The sequence below is a fragment of the Arachis hypogaea genome, chromosome 9 (assembly GCF_003086295.3).
Source record: "Arachis hypogaea cultivar Tifrunner chromosome 9, arahy.Tifrunner.gnm2.J5K5, whole genome shotgun sequence".
NCBI classification, from domain to species: Eukaryota; Viridiplantae; Streptophyta; class Magnoliopsida; order Fabales; family Fabaceae; genus Arachis; species Arachis hypogaea.
The window spans coordinates 7,477,044-7,486,303 of record NC_092044.1 but is presented as its reverse complement, the minus strand read 5'-3'; the positions used below and the strand labels follow the sequence as shown (position 1 = coordinate 7,486,303).

General features: G+C 25.8%; 1 protein-coding gene across 1 annotated transcript; it reads right to left on the bottom strand.

Annotated features, from left to right (window-relative positions):
* Positions 1-1,367: 1,367 nt before the first annotated feature.
* Positions 1,368-9,260, bottom strand: LOC112710191 (seed linoleate 9S-lipoxygenase-3). The gene is made up of 9 exons (XM_025762334.2): positions 9,003-9,260; positions 7,810-8,099; positions 6,630-6,870; positions 5,599-5,919; positions 5,008-5,093; positions 4,748-4,855; positions 4,014-4,318; positions 3,541-3,804; positions 1,368-2,453 (listed from the first exon to the last, which is right to left on the bottom strand). The coding sequence occupies exons 1-9, from the start codon at positions 9,196-9,198 to the stop codon at positions 1,697-1,699; spliced, it is 2,568 nt and encodes an 855-aa protein (XP_025618119.1). The 5' UTR covers positions 9,199-9,260; the 3' UTR covers positions 1,368-1,696.

The following is a 9,260-nucleotide window of genomic DNA, read 5'->3' as shown; positions in this document are numbered from 1 at the left end:
GCTATTGGTTATACTGGAGTCCTTCTAAGTAGGGATGTTTTCATCTTGAACTCTATGAGGAAAACTCATCTCTCTGCTTCTCCAACGGTAAACTCCACAATGTGTCAAGAAAAAATTGAATGGGAATCACCCATTAAAGATGCTCTTACTAATGAATAATGATAAATAAGATATTAGATATAAAATAGATAAAGATAAACATCAAAAGAGAAATTAAAATGAGATCGCTCCTTAATTTTTTAAGAAAAAAAATTTATTTTAATTACAACGCCAAAATGTTATATAAATCATTTTCGTTATAAAATTAATAGTATAATATAAATATAAATTTATCCATTCCATAAATTGTCCGAACAAAACATAACTGTCCTCACATTAATTTATTAAAATTGTACAAAATACTAATTAAATTTACTTATTAAATCATTTAGTAATTTTATTAGCTTAACTTTAATTTTTAATGAATGTCGAATTAATTTATCCATATTTAGCGTATTTTAAGCGGATTATAGTTAACATCCACTTCTGATAACTTATCAGACACTAATTATAATCTACATATATTATTATAATAGAAAATAATATTAATAATTATTCTAAATTTTCATATCTTTTGGCTTTCATTCATTTTAGTTTAAAATATGCACCACCTATATTTTTTTGTCTATTTTTTATTTTTTATTTTTCTATTTATATTATGTTTTTTGTCTTTACTTTTTTAAACACTTTGATCTTTAAATTAATTTAATTAGACAAGTTTATTTTTATATTAAAGTTAACATACATAAAAATTCACCTATTTTATATCATATATGCTTTTTAGATTTTTTAATTTAAATGAATTATTATTAATTGAATTACTACGATGGATATCACATTCTTATATAATATGACATATTATAGCAAGAATTAAGCAATTAAGAATAAATCACAAAAAAATGATATATATATATATATATATATATATATATATATATATATATATATATATATATATATATATATATATATATAATGACAAAATACATCCGTTTAAATCTCATAGTTTTAGCATATAAAAGAATTAGTGATAGTTTAATTAATAAAATATTAAATTAAATTTATAAAACTTATAATCAAATAAATAATTCTAAAAACATATTTAAATTAATGCAAAAGATTTGGATTATTTTAAAAAAAGAATAATATAAATAAATGAGCTGAGTATGAATGATTGGATTATTTTTTAACTAATAATTATTTACTTTGATTATTCAATAATAATAATAATAATAATAATAATAATAATAATAATAATAATAATAATAAAATTATAATACAAAGTTCTCTTTTGATAAGCAACCCAATAACTCACATCACAAACATTATTTTTTGGTAAATAATTTTATTTTATTGACATTACAATAATGTCAAACACATACTCACTCAACCAAATGATTAACACTTCTAGTGATTACCTCATACACCACATGTAAGAATGCTATTGGCCAGTCAAATCATAGCCATACTTAACCACCAATACCTATGCCACCAGAGAACTCACTTTATACATATTACACAAAGAAATTATTAATTTTGTTACCACTATACCTAATTTTTAGCAAAAGTCTTTCACACACAATTTATTTATACTACATATGATTGAAAGCTAAGTAACAACACTTAACGTACAAATCAAACAATGTTATCTCTAATTCTAGATAGAGATACTATTAGGAATTCCCCTGAAAGTTAACCCAGCTTCACTTGTAGGATAAAGCAGAGTATAAGGCATAGTAACAGGTCCAACTCTGTTTCTCAAACTCACATCATTGTTCCTTTGAATCAGAATTCCTTCAATTTCCGCCAACTTGTTCCCAAACTTCTTAAAAGCTTCTAAAGCATAAACATCAGAGGTCCAAAACTCAGCACTATCTCTGTTACCAAGGTAGTATTCATCAGAAGCATGCCTTGACAAAATCTCAATAACTGAAAGATCAATCAGAGTTTGAAACTTTGGTGTAACCGTTCTTAAGTAAGCCCGTTCAGGGTTTGTGACAAGCTCATCGTACTCGGGACTTCCCTCTTCCGGCATGAACCTGCGACTCAGAGTTGGTCGGTTTAGGATGAAACCGCCGTACGGATACTGACCGAAGTTAACGGAAGCGTGAAGCGCCGAAGCGGTCCATATGAGTGTGGTGCAAGTTTGAATTAGGTCTTGGAGAGTTTGCATCTTAGGCCACCATGGCTCGTCTTTCTTGTCTCCATGACCAACCTCTACAAGCTCTTTCCACCATTGTTGGAGTTCGAGGTCTCCCTTGACTGTGTCGTCTGAGGTGTAGTATAAAGAAACGTAGTCCTGGACCCATGTGTTAATGGCTCCCCAGATTTCTAGTCCGTCCATGGCGTAAGGATAATCCTCTATCACAAGACGAACACCGTTCGGGGAACTTGCATCCGCAATCGCCATTCCTCTGAATTATTATTGTAAAATCTCAAAGACACACACATATGTATATTTATATGAGAAGGTGAAAATGTTATTGAATTGATTTAAATAGTTAAGGATTAAATATGTCTCATAAATTATAGAGTAAAGTGACAATTAAATTTTTGAAGATGTTGAATTTTGACTAATTAATCTTTAAAGAAAAAAAAATATTAATTAGGTTCTCCAAGATAGCAAAAGGTAAACATGTATGTTCATGTATTTTGATATTTATAGTGATGCATGTCTTGTTACTATCAAATGAACATGAAAATGATGTAATTTTAGATAGTGAAACATTTATTATTTTTTGAGTTTTCATATACCTTTTATAAAAGGCTTTTTATTTATCACAATCCTATCAAAATAAGTGAAATTTTACTCTAAAAATTATTATCTACGTGACTGTCTTTCATAAATAAACATATAAGAGAAATTAATAATACATATAAACACCACCGTTAAATTTTAGTTGATGAATTGAAAGAAGGACATCATGTGTCCACCATTTGCTATCTTCAAGGATTAAATTAATACTTTTTTTAGGAACTAATTAATTTGAAGTCAAAATTTTCAAAGACCTAATTATCACTTTACTCTAAATTAGATATAAATAATGTATTCATAGTCATTGAATTCACGAGAACATGTATTTATAATAATTGCATTTATAGGCTTTTTTTTTCAACTTTAATTAAAATATATCTAATAAATAAATAAAAATAATTTTATTTCACATCATAAAGGTAACTATTAATAGTTTGGATCATTTTAGTATGACTATGTTATAGTAATTACTATAATTATAGTGTTTTAAAAAGTGTGGTTAAAATTAAAATAATGTTTTTCTATTGTTAAACAACGTTTTTTTAAAAAAATAAGTGTTACTTAAAAAAAATTTATTAAAATATAAAAAAATATGACTTTAATTTTAATAATACTTGCATAGTTACCATAACTACCATAGTATAATTATACTAGAATTCACCTCATAGTTTAGCTTACATAGTATATCCATTTTAATAGTAATTGGTAGTACTAAGAACTTCAACAAAAGCATGGATTATTGTTACCTCTTGATAAGATCAGAAGGGAGAGCTTGATCTGTAAAAACCCAATCTTTATAAATGATGGAAGACATTTCCATGGCATACTTCGAAGGCAAGAAAGTTTGTTCAATAATGCCACCTGCATTGATAAGTTGATTACGGGCAAGAGCATTTATATTCATAGTGTCACGATAATGTGGAAATAGAAGCTTGTAAATTGGGTGAAGCACACTAAGCTGCCTGTTACTTGCTATCACGAATGGCTCCACAACTGCATGAGTGTTTAACCTATCAAAAACATTAAACTTACATTAATGCTAAGATTTATATTTCGGACAGATTAATGCTAAAGAAAAAAATACTAATAAAGTCTTTTAGAATAACAGATATGGATACACTACTTTTAAATTAGTCCTTATATATGATTAGGATAAAAAGTCTTAATGTAAAAGCAAAGCAAAAATTAATATATTTATAAGTGAAAAAAAAGTATGTACCAGTGGCTGATAAGTTGATGAACGTTTGAATCATTGACGATGACATAAGCTTTGGCAAGAAGCCAAATGTAACTTTGAACACCTTCAATTGCAGGCAAGTAGACTTTACTAATGGCACCATATTGGTCTCCTTCAGGGTGTGGCAAACTTAACTCAATTGCAAGGGGCTTCAAAGTTCCATCACTCTTCAAATAAAGGATGGTTCTAGTAGCATATGCCTTTGAATTAGTTGAGTTTATTCTCCTTAAATATGGAAATATTGCATCATGATCATCTAATATGAACACCTTCTTTTGCTGGATTGCCTGCAATTCAATGCAATTTACCCACCCAATTACTTTATTTAACTATTTAATTTATTATTCCAATACAATTAGATTAATATAAGGTTTTAGATTTTCCATTTCACAAGAAGCAATAGTTTTCTTTCTTTTTAGAAAAAAAAAAGGAGATTAATATAAGGTCCTTTTGTTTTGTACAATTTAACTTCAAAAATCAAATTATACATTTTAGAAATTTAGGATAAGAAGCCTGTATGAACCTAAAGTTTCAGAGAGTTTATACAAGGATTAATTTGTCGCAGATTTGAGCTCTATTTAAAAATTTGTCGTTGTCCAATGAATTATTGTGGAATTCGAACTTCAAACACTTACTTAAGCAAATAAGTCAGTTGATCACTCGACCAATTCAAATTGATTAACATTTTATATTATTGAACTCAAATTCTAAAATACCTCATCTATGGTGAGCCCATCTAAATTGGGCTCTATTTGCTCCTTGGTTATTGTACTTGTATGATCACCATAGACTCCGCTGTCTAGCTTACTTTTTGGAGGAAACTCCTGCAATGAATTTCGAAAATATTTTTAATGAATAATAATTATGTTAAAAAAATTTCCAACCAAGTTTCACGAAATAAATTCTAAATTATTATATAAACATCCTAGATTATCATAGCTTCATAAATATTAATCACTACTTAATTAATTCTTACTTGAAGGCAACGAATTAAACCAGGATTTACGCCAGCAAGAATTTCTCTCGCAAATTCTACATCAGTCATCCATGCAGATTTACTCACTGTTCAAATCAATATTAAAAAAAAAATTCAAAATATCATCACTGTTCAACAAAAATAAAAGATTTGTAAACCTACATTTATGATAGTTTTTCATAATATACAAATCTTTTGCCTATATTTATCTTTTTTTGTCTATATTTTTTTTAAATTGAGAAAAAGATAAATCGGCAATTTACCTTTTGATCTATAAATATTTAAATTTTTGAGGATTTAAAAATATATTTAAATTTTTAACATTTTTAAATTTTGGACAAATCGATCTCTCATATTTAATTAAGTCTGTCAAATCCAACGAAAAAATTAAACGTGACTCCCATTATACTTACCTGATTGATATAAATGTACATGTGAACAAAATTTTTAAATGGTACAAATTAGAAATTAAAGACTTAAATATATTTTTAAATCCTCAAAGATTTAAATATCCAAAAATCATAAAATCAAGAATCGATTAGTCATTTTCTCTAAATTTTATTCAATCAATTATTACCAAATAGAATATACCTTGAACAACTTTAGGAACAGGAAACTTGAGGAACTGTTCACCATCAGTTCTAAGGAGTTCATTGACCACAGGCAAAGGAGTAATTTGCTTAATCACATCTGTGGGTAGCTTAATCCCTCCTTCATAGAGATCATGAACTTCTTCAAAGCTATCAAACTCATTTGGTGTGAAATTTATGTCAAACACTGATTTTAAAGCTGGGATTACATCTTGGGATATTGATTTAATTCCATAAGCTAAGAAGTCTGACGATTTCAAGTGACCAAAGGCTTCATCTCTTGGAATATAGAAATTATCACTTCTACTTTCGGTGTTAGGATCTGTTATATAATAAACCATTCAAATATAATTATGCAAAAAAAAAAAATTTAAGAATATCTAAATTTTTTTTTCTAAAACGTAAAATATATTTTTTATTCTTAACGTTTGTAATTTTTTAAAAAGAGTAAATATATTTTTTTGTTTTTAAAATTTGTTAAAAAACTTAAAAATACTTTTAAGTTTTATTTTATTTTAATTTTGTCCTAAAAGATTTTAATTTGTATTAAATATATTTTTGATAGTTAAATTTAAAAAAAAAATAGAACTAATCCAGCAATAATGCATGATAATTATCTCTGATTTGTTTGTGTTGATGGTTGTTCTTATAAAATTGTTGCTAAAATGATCCTAAATATTTTAACCATCAAGAATATATTTGACGTAACTTAAAAAATTTTGGGATAAAATTAAAACAAAATAAAATTTAAGAATATTTTAAAAATTTTTAACAAACTTTAAAAAAAAAAATATACTTTATTCTTAAAAATTATCTCTAATCTTTTAGATTAATTTTATTTTGTCTTTAATGTTTTTTATTTGTGTTAAAACTATCCTAGATGTTAAATCTACATATGACAAACATTGAGAAAAAAATAAAAACGTACAAAGATATTAAAAAATTAAAGATATTTTAAAGAAAATTAAAAATATTAAGACAAACCGTATATTTTATCTTTTTCTAAAATATTAAAAAATAAAAGTGGTTGACCTGTTTTTGTTGGTTTTCTACCAGTTCTACCCCTCCTAGGGTAAGGATAAGTAGAAGATCCTCCAAGAACTGGACGAGCATATTCCACACCTTTGTCTGGATCACCCAAATCATTGTAAACATCATAATCATATATTCTTTCCCATTCCTTTCTTTCCCCAGTCCCATTTCCTCTTAAATTCTTCAATTCAAGGTCTCTGTAGTACACTAGTGGACCTGGTGTTTTACTTGGTAGGTATGTCTGGAATAGTAATTCACGTTAATTTTTATATTGTTGGTATAGAAATTAGAAATTAAACAAGTGTATGTGGCATATAATGAATAGTGAACAATAGTGATAATCTATAATAATTGAGAAGAAATTAAATAATTCAAATATCTGACTGTGAATTTAATTTTAATATATTAGGAGAAAATATGGTTAATTAAGTCATATATATACTGGCTGCTTTTTATGCCATATGAATTTAATTATAGAGTGTCCAATAAAGAACTAGTTAAATAAAAATATATAATTTGTTGACCATATGAAAGTTTTATTGCTAGACTATGCAAATAAAAAATAATTTAATATTCTATTGATCTCTATAATTTTATCAAATTTTTAATTAGGTTTCTATATTTTTTTATAATTGAATTCCTATAATATATCAGATTTTGTAACTAAGTTTCTACCGTGACAAAAATGTTAGAATTAACAGAATATTCTGTTTAACTATACAGAATATTCAATCAAGTGTTAAGCATATTCGTTTTGTTTAACAAAATATTTTGTTAATTTTAACGTTTTTTGTCATAGTAGAGACTTAATTACAAAATCTAATACAGTATAAAGACTCAATTAAAAAGAAAAAAAAAAGTATATGGACTTAATTGAAAATTTAGTAAACCATACAAAATTTTAGAGAATAGAAACAAGATAACAAAAGTTTGTCTCTATATTATTTTCTCTAATGAACTTTTGGATAAATAAAAAATAAATGAAATAATTTTTCTGTAAAAGAAATTTTATTTGTTTATATATTTATCTTTTTCTTCAAATAAATTTATATATGTCACTCGAAGTACTATTTCTACCCTTTTATCTTAATAAGATAACTATGAAACAGACCTTAATTAGTTTAATAAAATTAATTAAATTCTATACATTAAACAATATCATTTAGTTATTATAACTTACATTGTTGGCGAAGAAAATGCGATCAGATTGATAGTTTTTGGCATTGTAAATCCAGGAGTTGCAAACAAAGTGGATGGTTCCAACATTATTTGGAATATCGTCAAGAGTCAAGCTAATAAGCAAGAACTCGTTTGACATATAGTTCTTTACGTAAAATGCTCCCGGAATCCCAAAGTTACTATCATAATCAAATTCAATCTTGAATGCATTTTGTTGGTCTCCCAAAGTTGGCAAATTGTCAATAATTCCTTTTAAATAAGCTGTATTCCCAACTTTTCCTTTGCCACTTGCTGTAGATAATTTTAAGCATAAATTATTATTATAATTGTTATGTCATTATACTGCTTTTTTTTTTTAGTTTAAGTTGATAAAAAAAGACAGTATAAATAATTATATCTCTAACATTCTCTCAAGTAAGAATCTCTTTTTATTTTTTTTTTGGTTACATAGGCTTTTTTTTATTTTATTTGTCTTATGCTATTTTTTTTTTTTTACTTTTGGACATTGAGCTCATGTTATAAAATTACTTTTTTTAAAAATTTAAATTGATAAAAAAAATAACTTAAATAATTATATCTCTAACAATAATATTAGCGATGGATTACAGAACAATTTCGAATAAATAAAATCACATGATTTTTTTTAATTAAACCCTTAAAAGCATTATTCTTGATTGCTATTTTCTCTCAACTTTCATACTATCACATTTAGAGATTAATCTATAATTTGGACTTTTCAAAATAATAATAATAATAATAATAATAATAATAATAATAATAATAATATACTCTTTAAATTATTAGAAATCAAACTTTAAAATTAGACTCATTTATTTAATTTATAATTTAATAACTAAGTTATAGACTACACTGAATCAAATTATGTTTGAATTTGACTTGATTGACTTTTAGTCCTAAATAAATGTATGTATAGTAGAGAAAAAAAATTTATTTGATTTTTTTCAATCATGTTAGATGTATATAAAAGATAATTATTAAATTAGTCACTCATATAAAATACGTGTTAAAATATAAAATATATATTAAAAATAAGTTAAATAATATATGTATTTATACACAAATATACGACGGCTGATAGTATTTTTTTATTTTTATTTGCACTATAAATCTCATGAGTTTTTTTTTTTTTTTTTTTTTAAAGAGAGAATTTGGTTGAATGAATTAAGTACTTACAATCTGGTTTAGTAGCACTAATCAATTGAAATGCGACCGAAAAGCCCAAGAAAGAAGAGAGGGTATCAACAAGTGAGGTAAGTCCCCCCAGGCCTGTGTCAAGAATACCCTGAGGACTAGTTATGCTATTCACATCTAACACATTCTTTTGCATTAGCACAACTGTGCCTGTTATCTTTGCCCCAAAAATGTTCATTTTTTATTTTTGTGGTTAAAACACTAATTTTGAAGAAGCTCTGTGATTTGTATGCATTAAGA